Source organism: Podarcis erhardii (genome assembly GCF_964252035.2).
Source record: "Podarcis erhardii genome assembly, chromosome: 17".
Classification (NCBI taxonomy): domain Eukaryota; kingdom Metazoa; phylum Chordata; class Lepidosauria; order Squamata; family Lacertidae; genus Podarcis; species Podarcis erhardii.
The window spans coordinates 7,927,369-7,945,615 of NC_138515.1; the positions used below are offsets into that span (position 1 = coordinate 7,927,369).

The 18,247-nt window shown below is 44.7% G+C and overlaps 1 protein-coding gene across 4 annotated transcripts; it reads left to right on the forward strand.

Annotated features, from left to right (window-relative positions):
- Positions 1–1,089: 1,089 nt before the first annotated feature.
- On the forward strand, positions 1,090–17,899 carry ECSIT (ECSIT signaling integrator). 4 transcript variants are annotated; one of them, XM_081845332.1, is made up of 8 exons: positions 1,090–1,159; positions 2,802–3,020; positions 5,162–5,571; positions 8,813–9,036; positions 10,494–10,551; positions 13,918–14,066; positions 15,257–15,359; positions 17,002–17,899. In XM_081845332.1, the coding sequence occupies exons 2-8, from the start codon at positions 2,815–2,817 to the stop codon at positions 17,223–17,225; spliced, it is 1,374 nt and encodes a 457-aa protein (XP_081701458.1). In that variant the 5' UTR covers positions 1,090–1,159; positions 2,802–2,814; the 3' UTR covers positions 17,226–17,899. The 4 variants fall into 4 exon arrangements, with proteins under 4 accessions (XP_081701458.1, XP_081701459.1, XP_081701460.1 ...); XM_081845333.1 differs by having other exon boundaries at positions 1,126–1,150; XM_081845334.1 differs by having other exon boundaries at positions 1,142–1,159; positions 2,764–3,012; positions 5,157–5,571.
- Positions 17,900–18,247: the final 348 nt, after the last annotated feature.

Here is an 18,247-nt window from a genome sequence, read left to right on the forward strand (position 1 = left end):
ACGCTTTCTTTTGTAGTATTTCAGAAAGGTAATCAAATATCATTGCATTACTTGTGATGGCAATTTAAAGTAAGTGGAGAGCTTTCCAGTCTCATGACTGTCTGCCCCTCCCCACCCTTCAAGATACCTGTTTTTAGAAATTGAAGTTAGCCATTTTTGGGGGGTGAAGTTCGTGTGCATGCAAATAGTTAGTCTGGACTAGGGCGCAGTCATGAAATTAAAAGACGCCTGCTTCTTGGGAGAAAAGCAATGACAAACCTAGACAGCATCTTAAAAAGCAGAGACATCACCTTGCCCATATAGTTAAAGCTATGGTTTTCCCAGTAGTGATGTATGGAAGTGAGAGCTGGACCATAAAGAAGGCTGATCGCCGAAGAATTGATGCTTTTGAATTCTGGTGCTGGAGGAGACTCTTGAGAGTCCCATGGACCGCAAGAAGATCAAACCTATCCATTCTTAAGGAAATTAGCCCTGAGTGCTCACTGGAAGGACAGATCCTGAAGCTGAGGCTCCAATACTTTGGCCACCTCATGAGAAGAGAAGACTCCCTGGAAAAGACCCTGATGTTGGGAAAGATGGAGGGCACAAGGAGAAGCGGACGACAGAGGACGAGATGGTTGGACAGTGTTCTTGAAGCTACCAGCATGAGTTTGACCAAACTGCGGGAGGCAGTGGAAGACAGGAGTGCCTGGCGTGCTCTGGTCCAGGGGGTCACGAAGAGTCGGACATGACTAAAAGACTAAACAACAACCACAACAACCTGATTTTAGCCATTTTGGGGGGGGAGAAGTTCGTGTGCGTGGACTGGGGCGCAAAATAGCGTGGGACCAGCACTGGGAACACCTTCCCCCCATCGCTAACCCGGTATCAGCTGCTGGCTTCCCGCCTTGCATGCACCTTGCGGGAAAGGCGCAGGGGTATCTGGCCGCCGCTGAATTGGGACCCCTTCGGATGCGGCGCGCGGGGCAGCACCGCCGACCGCGCAGGTCCTAAGGAACCCCAGATTTCGCCGCTCGCTCGCCTCTGATGCGCCGCGAACCAGCCGCTTCGTTCGGGGAGGAGCTTGAGAGCGAGGCCCCGCCCTCTCCCGCTGATTGGGCAGCTTGCGAAGCCTACGTCGCGCGGAGAGGTTTCAAGATGGCGCTGCCCGGTAAGGGAGGTCAGTTGTGGGTGAGGGACCGCTGGGTAGGGGGTTGGCTCCGGGGAAGAAGAAAGCAGGAAGCTCCGAATAGTTGACAGCCGTGGCGGTTATTCCCCATAGATTATGTCCTACCATGTCAAAACCGGGTTGTTGGGGTTTGTTTTTTTTAAAGTAATGTGTGAATGTCAAACACGTGTTTGTGATCACGTGTGTTGCAGCGGCTTCGAATCCCCCTCGTATGTGGCAGCCCTCCCGTAGAAACTGACCTCAAGTCTCAATAGCCCGATTTTTATAGTGAGAATAGTGGTCGATTGCCTTGCACAAGTGAAGACCAGCCTTTCTCAACTTTTGGGTCCTCCAAGTGGTTTGGGGCTACCAACTTTCATCACTCCCAGATAGCAGGATAGTCAGGGATGGTGGGAGTTGTCATTCAATGACACGTGGGGAACCCAAAGTTGTGGGAGGCTGAGTTTAGACTGACCTGTAAATGGAAGGGTATTGACAACAGTACAGTAGGAGCTATTTAACTGTCTTTGAATATTCCTAGTTACAGATAGGTAGCCGTGTTGGTCTGCCATAGTCAAAACAAAACAAATTCCTTCCAGTAGCACCTTAAAGACCAACTAAGTCAGTTCTTGGTATGAGCTTTCGTGTGCATGTATCTGAAGAAGTGTGCATGCACACGAAAGCTCATACCAAGAACTGACTTAGTTGGTCTTTAAGGTGCTACTGGAAGGAATTTGTTTTGTTTTGAATATTCCTGTCTGCTTGGTTGCTTTCTCATATTATCTAACTTGGCCTGTGAATGCCCTGTGGCTCCTCTCAGGAGGTAAGGGGAGGTAGGAAGGTAAATAAATAAATGTTTGCCCCAGTTAGCTTTGAATGTGTATAGTACACTAATGAATTCCAGCTGTCTTCTAGCAAGAAGAAAAACAATCTCTCAAAGGACCTGTTGATGGCATTTTCTCATTGTACTGTGCAGAGTGTATTAACTTACGGTCTGTGTGTGTGGTTTGGGAGCTGCACGGCCAGGGAAAAAACAGCGCTGTCCAGGGTTGTAAAGACTGCAGAGAGAATATTTGGGTGCACTCTTCCCACCTTAGATCAAATATATGCTACCAGGTGCCATAAGAAAGCTGCAGAGATAGCGCAGGATAGTGCACACCCCGGAAATTAACTTTTTCAGCTTCTGCCTTCTGGAAGAAGGTACAGGGTTATAAAGAGTAGGACTAGCCGCCTGAGAAACAGTTTCTACCCAAATGCAATTCTGGCTTTAAATGCAGTATAAGGAGTCTCTGTAGGAGTATATTGTATTTTAAAATGGGGTTTCAGAGTTTTTAGAGGTTTTTGAATGTCTTATGTAGATTTTCAATTTCATTGTTCTGTATGGGACAATGACAATAAAGATATCGTATCGTATCGTATCGTAAGGTGCCTAATGTATCAAGCTACCTACACTTGACATGTTTAAAAAGGGGTGCATATTAGATGGGAAAGTTCTGTACATGTTGGGGGCTGGCATGCTGTCCTAACAGAATGTAGTCTAGCTCTGTAACTGTGGTAAATGAGAGTAAAATAAAGTTCATATCCCAGTAACTTTCTTATTCTATGATCTCTGACAGTGAGCAGATTTCTGTCCTTCTCAAACTCTGTGTTTCAGGTGTAGCTGATGGATGTGGACTGTAGTCTTTTGTCAGAAGCAGCATTTTGCTGTATTTTGCTGTCCAGTTCAGGGAAAACAGGCTGCCGCCATGAACTGCTTGTGGACGTTATTGCTGGCCCAGAAGCTCTCTGCAGGAAGGGGCAATTTGCTGATGAAGGCTGCTTCTAAGAGGGATCTCCGACAGCTTCTGAGAAGCGACTGTCTCCAGGTAAAAGTGTATCTAAGCAGTTCCCTTTTGCCTTCTTGACGGTATACTTCAGATTCACAGAAATCTGTGCCGCTTCCTAGGTTCTGGGTTAATTTGTTTGGGGTCTGATGCCTGTCATGCTGTGAAGTTTGCCGACTCATAATTCTTTGGACTTATCCACACTTCCCTTTTGTCCTCGCTTTCTAGACACAGGTCTGCACTTTTAAGCTCAGTTTCTGAGTGCTCTTTTTTCTGCCCTGGAGGTTTCCCCACTAAAACCCGCTCTTTAAAGCTGAAGCACAACAAACAGCAATGCAGGTTTACTGCGGATTGCTGCTTGCTCTGATTCAGGGGTAAAGAGTGGGTTTTCACAGGGAAGGTTTCAGAGCAAAAAAACCGCCAAACAAAGCACTCAGACATTGAAATTTTAAAGTGTGAATTGTGCCGGGAAAGCAGGGTGGATAAAAATCAATGATTTTTATAAATAAATAAATAAATAAATCAGATTTTTTTTTTTAATTTAAATTGGATTTTTTAAATAAAATGCTTTTGGAGGGAAAATCTTTCTAAAGATAGTTTTTTATTTAAGTTACATTATAGTCCAAAGCAATTCATCAGGAAATAATAATTTTTAAAAAGTTTTTCATGTGTGCTAAAAGTCTTAAGGGTTTTTTTTAAAAAAATCATTTAACCACATCAGTTAACAAACATGGATACATATGCTATAATGTTATTGTTTTAGTTAAATAAATGGTTTAAATTATTATTAAGGAAATGATTATTTTTCTCCTTCCAATAAAATACAGCTGAGAAGTTGTCCAAATATAAACAGTTATTAAACCTCACAATAATTTCATAATTATCTGTCACTGGCTTTCTAATTGTATAACCAAATCAATAATTTTTGATATAACTGTAAAAACTACCGTATTTTTCGTCCCATAGGACGCTCCGTCCCATAGGACGCACCTAGTTTTTTGGGGGGGAAATAAAGGAAATTTTTTTCCCTTTATTTCCCCCCCCAAAAGCAGGTCGGGGAAACCGAACCAGGTCGAGGAACGGCGCTGCGCCTCCCTGCTGTCCCCTGAGCTTGTGGGGCTGGCCGATGTCTGCCTCAGGCGGCAGGCTGCTATCCGCAGCGTGGGGAGCCCTGCAGGGAACTCCCGCAGGGCTCCCCATGCTGTGGATGTCTGTCTGGCGCGCGGGGCGCTCTGCTTCAGGGCGCCCCACCCGCTGGGTGGCAGGCTGCTATCCACAGTGTGGGGAACCCTGCGGGGAACTCCTGCAGGGCTCCCCATGCTGCGGATGTCTGCCCGGTGCGCGGGGCGCTCTGCTCTAGGGCGCCCCGCCCGCCGGGTGGCAGGCTGCTATCCGCAGTGTGGGGAACCCTGCGGGGAACTCCTGCAGGGCTCCCCACGCTGCGGATGTCTGCCCGGCGCACGGGGCGCTCTGCTTCAGGGCGCCCCGCCTGCCAGGCGGCAGGCTGCTATCCGCAGCTTGGGGAGCCCTGCGGAGAACTCCCACAGGGCTGCCTAGGCTGCGGATGTGTTCCCGAAGCGCCGGGTGCTCTGCTTTCAGGGCGCCCGACGCTCCGGGAAGCAGGCTGCTATCCGCAGCCTAGACATCCCTGCCAGACCTCCTGCAGGGCTGCCCAGGCTGCGGATGAGCTCCCGAAGCGCCGGGCGCTCTGCTTTCAGGGTGCCCAACGCTCCGGGAAGCAGGCTGCTATCCGCAGCCTAGACAGCCCTGCCGGACCTCCTGCAGGGCTGCCTAGGCTGCGGATGTCTTCCTGAAGCCTGGAGAGCGAGAGGGGTTGGTGCGCACCGACCCCTCTCCCTCTCCAAGCTTCAGGGAAAGCCTGCATTCGCCCCATAGGACGCACCCAGATTTCCCCTTCATTTTTGGAGGGGGAAAAGTGCGTCGTATGGGGCGAAAAATACGGTACTCTGAAAATTTATTATTCCAAAAATGAAACCTTCATCATATTAAGATTATACCAGCAAGAATGAGTCTTCCTGTTAAAAAAGAAGATTTCAATCAAATCTTACTGACTAGTGATTTAAATCGTGATTTAAAACGATTTGGTTTAAATCAAATCCACTCTGCTAGAAAGCATGGAGGAAAGGTAAGTGTGGCTAAGCCCTTTGTTTGTTTCTCTTTCTTAGAACAGGTTGGGTACTGTGAGGAGCATCCAGGTAAGCACAGCACTTTGCACTACCACCCCTTCAAAGGGCGATGGAGACAATGACAAAGAATCCACCCAACAAGCCTTGGTGACTGTTGAAGATATCTTTGAGAGCACCACTGAAACTGCAAAGACTAAAGCCACGTTTCAGGAAGCTGTGGACATCTTCTGCAAGCGGGACATTCGCCACAGGGGGCACGTGGAATTCATCTATGCAGCGCTGAAGAAGATGCCAGAGTATGGGGTAGAGAAGGACATTAATGTCTACAACAAAATCTTGGATGTCTTCCCCAAGGAAGTATTTGTGCCTCGCAATTTCATCCAGAGGATGTTCAATCACTACCCTCAACAACAGGAGTGTGGTGTCCAGGTGCTTGAGCAGATGGAGACCTATGGTAGGCATGCAAGAGCGTCAGTAGTTTCCAAGGGGTGTGTTAGTAATAATAATGTTGTTGTTGTTTAGTCGTGTCCGACTCTTCGTGACCCCATGGACCAGAGCACGCCAGGCACTTCTGTCTTCCACTGCCTCCTGCAGTTTGGTCAAACGCATGCTGGTAGCTTCGAGAACACTGTCCAACCATCTCGTCCTCTGTCATCCCCTTCTCCTTGTGCCCTCCATCTTTCCCAGCATCAGGGTCTTTTCCAGGGAGTCTTCTCTTCTCATGAGGTAACCAAAGTATTGGAGCCTCAGCTTCAGGATCTGCCCTTCCAGTGAGCACCCAGGGCTAATTTCCTTAAGAATGGATAGGTTTGATCTTCTTGCAGTCCATGGGACTCTCAAGAGTCTCCTCCAGCACCATAATTCAAAAGCATCAATTCTTCGGCGATCAGCCTTCTTTATGGACCAGCTCTCACTTGCATACATCACTGCTGGGAAAACCATAGCGTTAACTATACGGACCAATAATAATAATAATAATAATAATAATAATAATAATAATAATAATTTTTAATTATTTATACCCCAGCCACTCTGGGCGGCTTCCAATCGAGTGTTAAAAACAATACAGCATTAAATATTAAAAACTTCCCTAAACAGGGCTGCCTTCAGATGTCTTTTCAAGATAGAATAGCTGTTTGTGCTGTGATCAGCGTTTGAGACTCCTAGGAGTTAGCTGAAGAACTCAGCAATAGTTTTGTGTTGCAGGAATCTCAAATATGGTCAACACATTGTGGGAAGGGAGCTATTAGTGAAGGGATATACATTTTAAGTTATGTATACATGTTGCTCCTTGGGAGAAAGGCAATGGCAAACCTAGACAGCATCTTAAAAAGCAGAGACATCACCTTGCCAACAAAGGTCCATATAGTTAAAGCCATGGTTTTCCCAGTAGTGGTGTATGGAAGTGAGAGCTGGACCATAAAGAAGGCTGATCGCCGAAGAATTGATGCTTTTGAATTCTGGTGCTGGAGAAGACTCTTGAGAGTCCCATGGACTGCAAGAAGATCAAACGCATCCATTCTGAAGGAAATCAGCCCTGAGTGCTCACTGGAAGGACAGATCGTGAAGCTGAGGCTCCAATACTTTGGCCACCTCATGAGAAGAGAAGACTCCCTGGAAAAGACCCTGAAGTTGGGAAAGATGGAGGGCATAAGGAGAAGGGGACGACAGAGGATGAGATGGTTGGACAGTGTTCTCGAAGCTACAAACATGAGTCTGACCAAACTGCGGGAGACAGTGGAAGACAGAAGTGCCTGGCGTGCTCTGGTCCAGGGGGTCACGAAGAGTCGGACACGACTAAACAACAACAACAATACATGTTGTATTTATGATGAATTATGCACATCTCAAAGCTACCTTTTACTGGTCCTGTAAAAGAAACTGTTATCTCCTCATCTAGTTTCTTCTTGTTACTCCTGACAATTATTGGTTAGCAAATCAGTATTATTTTTGGTAGTACTTGGATTTTATTTATTTCTGTTTGATACTCTGAATGACCTTGAGGGCTTAATAGTGGGGAAATGAGATACAAATGGAAAAGTTAGGGATAGTGAGGACATATAAGTCCCTTAAATAATGAAAGCATGGACCTTTCCATCAGCCTTGGGTGATCATAAATATTTTCAAAATGCCACATAGGTTTTCTAAATAATCAGCAGAGCCTGCTGAACTAGTGTCAAACACTGCCATCCGAACAAACATAGCTGGAGAACTTAGCAGAGAGATTTTCCTTCACTTGAAGGAGTCCCGTCTTTTTACTTTGGAGGGATTGTGGACAACATAGTGTGATGGTATGGGAACCACACATGGCCCAGTAGGTCTACTCTGAGTAGATAATTTATTACGGTCAAAGACCAGCTCACATAACATAACACAATAAAAACAGTGTTCATAAAGATAAAATATACAATCGGAGCAGATTGCAGCAATAGCTCATGAGTTAAAATTATACATACACCCGTACAACTGAGATTTGGGCTACCATAAAAAATTGATCCTGAGGCGCCCTGAAGGGCAACTTCAGCGTTTCCCTAGTAAACTATTTTATTCCAGAGGATGATCTGTGCCTACAAATCTGGGTGCAGAATCTGGCTACCAGCCAGGTCGTCTTATGATCTTGCCTAAGAGGAGAGAATTAAGTTTAGACATGTCTGAAAGATCGGCAAGCCTCTTCAGCAAAGGATCAATGGTGTCTCTAAGAATCTCAACATAAAAAGGACCACTGTCTCGCCAGAGTGGTGCATGCTCTGGTTATCTCCCGCTTGGACTACTGCAATGCACTCTACGTGGGGCTACCTTTGAAGGTGACTCGGAAACTACAACTAATCCAGAATGCGGCAGCTAGACTGGTGACTGGGGGCGGCCGCTGAGACCACATAACACCGGTCTTGAAAGACCTACATTGGCTGCCAGTACGTTTCCGAGCACAATTCAAAGTGCTGGTGTTGACCTTTAAAGCCCTAAACGGCCTCGGCCCAGTATACCTGAAGGAGCGTCTCCACCCCCATCGTTCTGCCCGGACGCTGAGGTCCAGCGCCGAGGGCCTTCTGGCAGTTCCCTCATTGCGAGAAGCAAAGCTACAGGGAACCAGGCAGAGGGCCTTCTCGGTAATGGCGCCTGCCCTGTGGAATGCCCTCCCATCAGATGTCAAAGTGATAAATAACTACCTGACATTCAGAAGACATCTTAAGGCAGCCCTGTTCAGGGAAGTTTTTAATCTGTGATATTTTAGTGTATTTTTGGTTTTTATGGAAGCCGCCCAGAGTGGCTGGGGAATCCCAGCCAGATGGGCGGGGTACAAATAAATTATTATTATTATTATTATTATTATTATTATTATTATTATTATTTTCTAAAAAAATATATGTTCGAGGCTTCCTTTTTCCCCTAATCGGCAGGCGCAAAGTCTCCATAGCCCAGTGTAATTCTTTATACTGTTAATGTGTGGAACTGGAACATTATGGGGCAAGAGTGGTGGGTAAGTGGCGCTTGTGTCTCATAGTGAGCTCTGAAGGACCAAGCAGTATAGAGCATGTGCCCTTAAGTTGCAGCTTCACCAATTAAAATGGTCCCCCACTGAATCGCTAAGTACAGCCTCCAGTCCGGGGTCCAGCCACTTGGAGTCATATTTAGTGGGTGGGGAAAGGAGATCCTGCCACACTCATCACAGGCTTGTCATTCCTCTTGCTCTGAAGGTATCATGCCGAACAAGGAGACAAAGCTTCTGCTCCTCCGGATCTTTGGGGACAAGAGCCACCCGGTGAGGAAATACCAGAGGATCATGTACTGGTTTCCTAAATTCAAGCACGTCAACCCTCACCCAGTTCCAGATCCTCTGCCAAAGGACCCTGTAGACCTGGCAAGGCTGGGCCTGCAGAGAATTGCAGCTGACTTGGATGGCAAGGTTACCGTATATCAGGTAGGTTGAGGCACTCTGAGATCCTGGCAGTGCAAGAGGCCCTCTGCTCTGCAGCCTGAAATGATGATAGCATTGCGAGGGAAGAACGGAAAGCTGTATCAGCTCATCTCATTCCAGCACTGGTTCCTTTGGATGAGGTGTCCCTATAATTGTGTGCCAGTGCTTCTGAATTTTGTAATAGGAAAACACAGAATATTGCGAGTAGGGATCTTGGCGTTTTTGTAATAACTACCGTATTTTTTGCTCTATAAGACGCACCAGACCACAAGACGCACCTAGTTTTTGGAGGAGGAAAACAAGAAAAAAAATATTCTGAATCTCAGAAGTCAGAACAGCAAGAGGGATCGCTGCGCAGTGAAAGCAGCAATCCCTCTTGCTGTTCTGGCTTCTGGGATAGCTGTGCAGCCTGAATTCGCTCCATAAGACGCACACACATTTCCCCTTACTTTTTAGGAGGGAAAAAGTGAGTCTTATAGAGCAAAAAATACGGTACATCCCCATCTCTTTCTGTGCAGCTGGATTCTTCAAACTTGGGCAGACCTTTGGCATTTGTGGTCTGCCAGGCTAATAGTGCAGGTCCAGCCCTTTGGGCACTAAATTTGAAAAAAAATATTCAGGAAGCATTTGCAAAAAGTATCTTGGCAAAGGAGTCTATGTCTTGTTTCTCCCTCCTGGGAAAAAAATATGCTGTATGTTTGCATCACATTGAAACCAGTGAGACTTGAACACGTTATTTCAAAAGGGTTGGTTAGGCTTTCTCTAGTTGACACCTTTTATTTGTAGCACGTTCCTCTTAATGTTTTGCACAGATTCCCAAAGGAGTTTTGTGAGAATGTTTGTGGTTTCATTTTTTAAAAAAAGTTTCTTGTCAGTCTGCTTACAAAGGGGTAAGGAAAGCCATGCAGCCAGTCTTCCCCTGGTTTCTTAGTAAGAAATAAACCTGCTCCATTCAATGAGTGTCAAGAAACTGAAGTCTTAGGCACTAATTTTTTTAAAAAAAATGTTAAATTTAATTATATATCTCTGTATTTTATTCTGTGAACCACCCTGGGATCTCTTGATGTATATAAATTAAATTAATATTTTATTTTAGTTTTAAAAACATTGGATGACTTGTGTTTTTAGGTTTTCCTGTTTCGTCCTGACTTTGAAGCCTCACTATAGTGTATGCTTAACCCCCTCTGCTGATATTTCCACATCCCTAACCACAAAATACCTGGCTGTATTTCTGCTGGATAGGTGGTGGAATTCCCCCCTCCTCTTGACTGCAGAATTGGAAGTTTTAAAAATGTCTCTGTTAATTTAGAGCTCGTAAACTTGGGGTTTGGCTGTTAAACACTTGATTTGTTAGAGCAGTGAGGGCAGACTGTTTGTATAATTCCTGCTTTCGGGGGGGGGGGTTCTTGGCTGGGGGAGGGAATGGCCAGTTAATAATAAAGCTATCTTGATGTTTTCAGCTGCCTCATTCGGAGATTTTGGACTCTGGAAAAACAATTGACCACCCGCATATTGTAGGTACTTATCCCCTTTGCATTATTCCTTTATGTTGAGTGGATAATCGCTGTGTTCTGGAGCTGAAGGGAGCAGGCAAGCTATAAAGGAGGCAGAAATGGATGCACTCATAGGGCTATGGTATGCTTTGGTTGAACAGGGTTGTGAAGAGCAGGTGTTTCTGGTGTGAATTATGCTACCTTAATATTTAACTCAGAATGGAACAAAGGGTGGACCAGCCCAAGTGTTGCCTGTTGTCTTCATACAGACCCTCACCTAGAATCATAGAATCATAGAGTTGGAAGAGACCACAAGGGCCATCGAGTCCAACCCCCTGCCAAGCAGGAAACACCATCAGAGCACTCCTGACATATGGTTGTCAAGCCTCTGCTTAAAGACCTCCAAAGAAGGAGACTCCACCACACTCCTGGGCAGCAAATTCCACTGTCGAACAGCTCTTACTGTCAGGAAGTTCTTCCTAATGTTTAGGTGGAATCTTCTTTCTTGTAGTTTGGAACCATTGCTCCGTGTTCGCTTCTCTGGAGCTGCAGAAAACAACCTTTCTCCCTCCTCTATGTGACATCCTTTTATATATTTGAACATGGCTATCATATCACCCCTTAACCTCCGCTTCTCCAGGCTAAACATGCCCAGCTCCCTTAGCCGTTCCTCATAAGGCATCGTTTCCAGGCCTTTGACCATTTTGGTTGCCCTCCTCTGGACACGTTCCAGTTTGTCAGTGTCCTTCTTGAACTGTGGTGCCCAGAACTGGACACAGTACTCCAGGTGAGGTCTGACCAGAGCAGAATACAGTGGCACTATTACTTCCCTTGATATAGATGCTATACTCCTATTGATGCAGCCCAGAATTGCATTGGCTTTTTTAGCTGCTGCTAAAGATTAAATAAAAAAATCCAGAACAAAACATTACCGAAGAAAGTCAAGTGCACATTCAAAGCAACATAATTTAACAGGAAACTAAAATATTATCTTAAAGATTTCAAAATAAAACATTACAAAATAGGTCAACTACAAAATGCACATTTAATGCTGCAAAGTTAACAATAAATGTTATCTTAAACATTTCAAAAGAAAACATTATCAAAAGAAATCAGATATAAAATGCACATTTAAAACAGCATAATTAGCAAGAGAATAAAGTATTATAAGCATAGAACATTGCTGCTGTTGTTGTTGCCATTCTTGCCAGTGGATGTCCATGGTTGATGGTGTCTGTGGAAGCTCAGGCTCCGTGACCTGAGAGACAGTCAAGAGGGTCTCTGGCTTCTTCAGCAATCTCAGCTTTTGTAGTTGGAGTCAGAGCCACATCCTCCCAGACCAGGTGGAAAAAGGCCAGCAAGGGAGGAAACAGGCATTCCAAGTCTCACAGCCAAGATGGTCGTCATAGAATATTATCATCATTTACATGTATTCCATGTCTCCACTTCTCACTGCTATGACATTGGACAACTTAACACGGGGAAATCCTTCTAAGCTTTCTGGCTATCTCAGTGACTTCTCTTCTCCCACTGAACTAGGAACAAAAACCCAAGTGAATACAACATTTTATGTGATGGCAAAAGTCCTGTGTGTTTTTTAAATTAGTTTTTATTGGGTTTTTTGTGTTACGAAGCAAACAGATAAACAGGGAACAGTGCCTCTGTTGTCTCCACTTTCAATTCATAGCTTTTTTCGCAGTTCGTTTACGTTTGGTGAGAGACATTTTTGTCATAGACATTTTACAGTTGGTGGGGAGAGAGGTGGGGGTATTATTCTTTCCTTCTATTGCAAAAGTGCTGTATTAAGGAGGAAAAAAATTAAGTTTACAAAATTTATTCAAACTATAATACTTGACCTGCCAGAATACTTTAGTAACAGTAAGCATGGTAAAGAACCACAAGGGGAGGGATGGGCCCAGTGTTTGGTTAATGGTGGAAATAGTTTTAAAAGTCCTGGGTCTAGAAATCGCACCCTTTGACCTGCAGGAGTCCTGCCTAAGTTCCTTGGCTTCTGCTTCCATCTCCCTGCTTTCCATTCTTCATCAGAAACATTCTTCATCAGCCTACCTTGATTTCAGCAAGGCATTTGACAAGGTGCCCCATGATATTCTTGTAAAGAAGCTGGTAAAATGCGGTCTTGACTATGCTACCACTCAGTGGATTTGTAACTGGCTGACTGACCAAACCCAAAGGGTGCTCATCAATGGTTCCTCTTCATCCTGGAGAAGAGTGACTAGTGGGGTGCCACAGGGTTCTGTCTGGGGCCCGGTCTTATTCAACATCTTTATCAACGACTTGGATGATGGACTCAAGGGCATCCTGATCAAATTTGCAGATGACACCAAACTGGGAGGGGTGGCTAACACCCCAGAGGACAGGATCACACTTCAAAACGACCTTGACAGATTAGAGAACTGGGCCAAAACAAACAAGATGAATTTTAACAGGGAGAAATGTAAAGTATTGCACTTGGGCAAAAAAAAATGAGAGGCACAAATACAAGATGGGTGACACCTGGCTTGAGAGCAGTACATGTGAAAAGGATCTAGGAGTCTTGGTTGACCACAAACTTGACATGAGCCAACAGTATGACGCGGCAGTTAAAAAAGCCAATGCAATTCTGGGCTGCATCAATAGGAGTATAGCATCTAGATCAAGGGAAGTAATAGTGCCACTGTATTCTGCTCTGGTCAGACCTCACCTGGAGTACTGTGTCCAGTTCTGGGCACCACAGTTCAAGAAGGACACTGACAAACTGGAACGTGTCCAGAGGAGGGCAACCAAAATGGTCAAAGGCCTGGAAACGATGCCTTATGAGGAACGGCTAAGGGAGCTGGGCATGTTTAGCCTGGAGAAGAGGAGGTTAAGGGGTGATATGATAGCCATGTTCAAATATATAAAAGGATGTCACATAGAGGAGGGAGAAAGGTTGTTTTCTGCTGCTCCAGAGAAGCGGACACGGAGCAATGGTTCCAAACTACAAGAAAGAAGATTCCACCTAAACATTAGGAAGAACTTCCTGACAGTAAGAGCTGTTTGACAGTGGAATTTGCTGCCAAGGAGTGTGGTGGAGTCTCCTTCTTTGGAGGTCTTTAAGCAGAGGCTTGACAACCATATGTCAGGAGTGCTCTGATGGCGTTTCCTGCTTGGCAGGGGGTTGGACTCGATGGCCCTTGTGGTCTCTTCCAACTCTATGATTCTATGATTCTAACACCCAAAAAAGCCATGCGGTGGCTCTTTGCTATTGTTTAGTTCATAACAGATGTGAATATCAGATCCACCTTTCCCTCCAGTGAAACCATGTCCTTTTCAAGCATTATTTTTGATATGGCTGTGATACCTAACCATTGGTTTATAACCTTTTCCTTTATCTATACTTTTCCCCTTTTAGGAATCCAGAGCCCTGACCAGCAATCGCTCCTGGCTCACCACAATACAGACAGGCCTGTTTTTGTTGAAGGCCCCTTCCGCTTGTGGCTGAAGGAGACATGTGTTTATTACTATGTGCTCAGGGCAGAGCTGTTGCCTCGAGAAGAAAGGGTAAAGTGCTTCAGCAGAAAAGGAACTTGCCTTGGGAAAACTGAGAGTTGGGATAGTACTGTTTGTATGTTGTTTCTTGGGGAGAGATGGTGATACATCTGTGGGTTGGGGAGGTTGGTGATTCAGAGCATTTAAAATGGATAATATATTCCTAGTGCTTTAGGCTTTCTGCAGCTTAGAAAGGATTTAAGAAATGGTTGTAATCTCACTTGAGGCACCTTTAAAGGAAATTGGGTATTGGGTGCTTTTGCTGAATTTAAGGAACCAGACAAGATCGTCAATGGGACTTTTCAGAAATTGAACACATTAAACAAATACTGTATTATTAAGTCTAGCCCTGTTTAATCAGCCATCTCTACATTTGTGTTCACTGCACGGTGGAATGTGCATTGAATATGCACTGGAGCAAGTGCAGCCAAAAGTGTTGGTGCATATGGCAGCAGGAAGGAACAGAAAGAGACAGAGAAATCTTGGCTGTGTGGGGAAAGGAGGGTTGCCACTTGCAGGAGCAGAAGAGGAACAAGGAGCCTGACTTTGCAAACTTAGTTTAACAAGGGAAAGTCTTGTGATCTAGAGAAAGCAAATGGGGAGTTGCTGGTTGCTTAATGCAGGAAGATTCCCTCCCCTCATAATACAGAATAAGGTGGTACCTCGGGTTAAGTACTTAATTTCTTCTGGAGGTCCGTTCTTAACGTGAAACTGTTCTTAACCTGAAGCACCACTTTAGCTAATGGGGCCTCCTGATGCCATGCAATTTCTGTTCTCATCCTGAAGCAAAGTTCTTAACCCGAGGTACTATTTCTGGGTTAGTGGAGTCTGTAACCTGAAGCCTGTGTAACCCAAGGTATCACTGTACTGAGAGAGCATATTTGAGGAGTTATACAGGCTTCAGCAAGGACAGTTCAAACACTGCCAGTCAGGTAAGGTTTGGGCTGGGCAAGTTCACCATTGGAAGTGAATGAGAAAGAAACATATCACTCTTAACTTCACTGTAGTATCCTCAGAAGCATCTGCTGTGCATAGATATGGTATGCACAAGTAGGCCTGATCCTGCTCTTCTATGGAAGATGTCTTGTTGGGGTGTGGGTGCTAATTCGAAACGCCAGGGCTAGTGTTCTTTGCAGCTAGGTCAATTTGTTGGCTATGAAAGTAATACAGTCTCTCTCTCCCCCTGCTTCTTTTCACAAAAGGAAGAAGTGATTGACCCAGAAAGGAATTTCTACTACCCTATGCACCTGGATATTGATCTGGAACGGGATCTTTGGGATGATTACGAATTTGACATAGATGAAGGTAGTTGCCGTTCCTGTTGTTTTTGTGGGTATTCTTTTTTTATCATTAATGTGGTAGAAGTGCTCCAGGGTAAGAGGAGACAATCTGGGCCATTCCATAAGAATTTGCCCTGCTGGATCAGACCAGAAGTGACTTAATGAGATGCTTACTGGAAGCCTCCAAGCAGGCATGAGTGCAACACCACTCTTCCTACTTGTGAGTCCTTGCAACTGGTATTCAGTGTCATACTACCTGCAACACCATCACAGCTAGCCGTGCTTTCCGTGAATTTGTCTAATGGGCACCTTTAGCTTATGTTGCTGACATTTTCTTTTTTCTTTTTTCCCCCAGTTTTTTAAATTGTTTTTCAGAATTTCAAAACAGACAAACAGACATACATGCATCCTGTTTAAATCTTGGTAACATTATTAAGTGACTTCCCCAAATCCCCTTGGTTGAATTTCATTTTATATCATCATAACAGTTTTCCAAAATCTATTTTCTCAAAAAATTAACTTGATCACTTAACATCTTTCATTCTTTCTAATTTAACTTTAAACATCTTAAAACTTATCCTTACATATTTGAATCCTAAGCCTATCTATTATTTGCAAGCTTTTCCAATTAAGTTATCTTAACATATTTAGCTAAATAGTCTTTAAATTTCATCTATTCTTCCTGATACTTCTCCTCCTTCTGGTCGCGGACTCTTCCAGTCAGGTCGGCCAGCTCCGAAAAGTCCATCATCTTCATCTGCCAATCCTCCATATGTTGCCGACATTTTCTGAGATTATCTTGGAACATGGTGTTGATTGGGAGGTGGTGGACTTGAAAACAGGAGCTATTGCCAGCCGTTCAAATTCCTCCCTTTTGTATTCTGCTGAAGTTGCTCAACTGCTCATCTTATGCTGGCTCTGATGAAAACATGGGGTCAAATTCTTCACAGACTCCCATGCATGTGGCACTGCAGGAGACTACAATCTTGTTACAGTCTTTGATTGGGCAGGGCTATAATTAATTTGGCAGTCAGTGACCAGCAAGTAGTCTATACAGTGGTACCTCGGGTTAAGTACTTAAATCGTTCCGGAGGTCCGTTCTTAACTTGAAACTGTTCTTAACCTGAAGCACCACTTTAGCTAATGGGGCCTCCTGCTGCGCCGCCAGAGCAAGATTTCTGTTCTTATCCTGGAGCAAAGTTCTTAACCTGAAGCACTGTTTCTGGGTTAGCGGAGTCTGTAACTTGAAGCGTATGTAACCCGAGGTACCACTGTATAAGGAATAAGAAAAATGCCAAAGAAATGTGGGACAGTCTTGCAGCAGTACATATTAGAAAAGAGTCGGCGTCTGCATTGACGTTTTTCAAGCAGCTGTACCAGATGAATTTTGCAGCCTGGTGGTGACCTGGCAGCACACTTGAGACATCTGGAGGCGATACGTGGCGAATTAATTTGAAGGGTAGGTGCTCAGATAGGAAAGTAACTAAGCCATTTGGGCTGGATAAAGAACAGAGCTAGGGATGTTTGGAGTCTCACGTCTGGTTGCTGAGCAGGGCTTCTTGTTCTACACAATGTATGCAAGATCACTGCTGAGATTCTTTGCTTTCACTTCTTATTTCTTTTCCTGTTTCAAAATAATGACGCTGTTCTTTGTGCTTTCCCCGTAGTTGAAGAGGGCCCTGTATTTGCCATGTGTATGGCAGGGGCAGGAGACCAGGCCACCTTGGCCAAGTGGATTGTGGGTCTTCAGAAAACAAACCCAGTTTTGCGTCAGACGCCGGTTGTCTTCCGTCTCACCCCTGGGCCCCGGGAACTACAGTCAGGCACCAACTTGGATGATGATAGTGAAGAGGAGATGGCAGAAGCTCAACGCCTCAACAGAGATCTTTGAGCACATGTTTTAGTTTTCAACAGAGGTCTTTAATTTATTAATTCATTTAACTTCATACTTGTGCTTTAAATCCCAGGATGCTAGTGCAATCATTCCTACAAATGATCAGAGGAATTTTGGGTTCAGTCTTGATTGCTTGGTGTATTGAGGGCACTTGTTCTTCAACAAAACACCTCTCCTCTCAGCTTCAACACTTAACATTGAACACCTGTGGACAGAGTTGGCACCTTTGCTATAACAGCAGCAGAGGAAGGTTGCATCTCCTTTTGGAAAAGTTTCAGATCAAGAGTTGATACCTTTAAAAATCGCTGCTGTTCTTTCAATTGTCTGAGAGGCTGCAGTGAGCTTCCCTGTGTTTTAGAAATCCACTTTCCTTGAGTTCTTCCTGATGGTTTCGTAACAGCGTTTTCAGTGACAGAGCTTCCATTCTTTGACTACAATTCTTCACTTCCTTATCACTGCAGCCCTGGCACTTAGATGAACTGAGCTTTTCTTCCTCTCATTGACCTGATGCTGGAATTAGAAGGTTTGGTACTCTATGAGTATTTGTCAGTGGTAAGGATAAAAAGTCTGTGGGTTGTTTTTCCTGATGTGATGCTGCTTTTGTACCTCCCTCCCAGCACCACTGTCTTTGTGTAATGTATGCTAGCATTAAAAAAGAAAGTCAAATGTCATGTGTGTGTAGAATTTAATGTAAAGCTTCAATACAAGCTGGTTATGTTTATTTTATTTTATTATTTCCTAGCACCTCGTGTACACGCGGTCGGGCGTGAGTGGAATGTGTATAAATGCCTGTACAGTTGTACCTTGGAAGTTGAACAGGATCCGTTCCGGAAGTCCGTTCGATTTCCAAAACATTTGGAAACCAAAGCGCAGCTTCTGATTGGCTGCAAGAAGCTCCTGCAACCAATCGGAAGCCACGCTGGATGTCTGGCTTCCGAAAATCGTTCGAAACCCGAAACACTCACTTCTAGTTTTCAATCGTTTGGGAGCCAAGGCATTCAAGATCCAAGGTACGACTG

Excerpts from the sequence above, each read along its gene's own strand:
- ECSIT (XM_081845332.1), top strand. The coding sequence starts at position 2,815 with ATGTGGACTGTAGTCTTTTGTCAGAAGCAGCATTTTGCTGTATTTTGC. Across the intron at positions 5,572-8,812 it reads TGAGCAGATGGAGACCTATG|GTATCATGCCGAACAAGGAG; the intron begins GTAGGCATGCAA and ends CTTGCTCTGAAG. Across the intron at positions 9,037-10,493 it reads GCAAGGTTACCGTATATCAG|CTGCCTCATTCGGAGATTTT; the intron begins GTAGGTTGAGGC and ends TGATGTTTTCAG.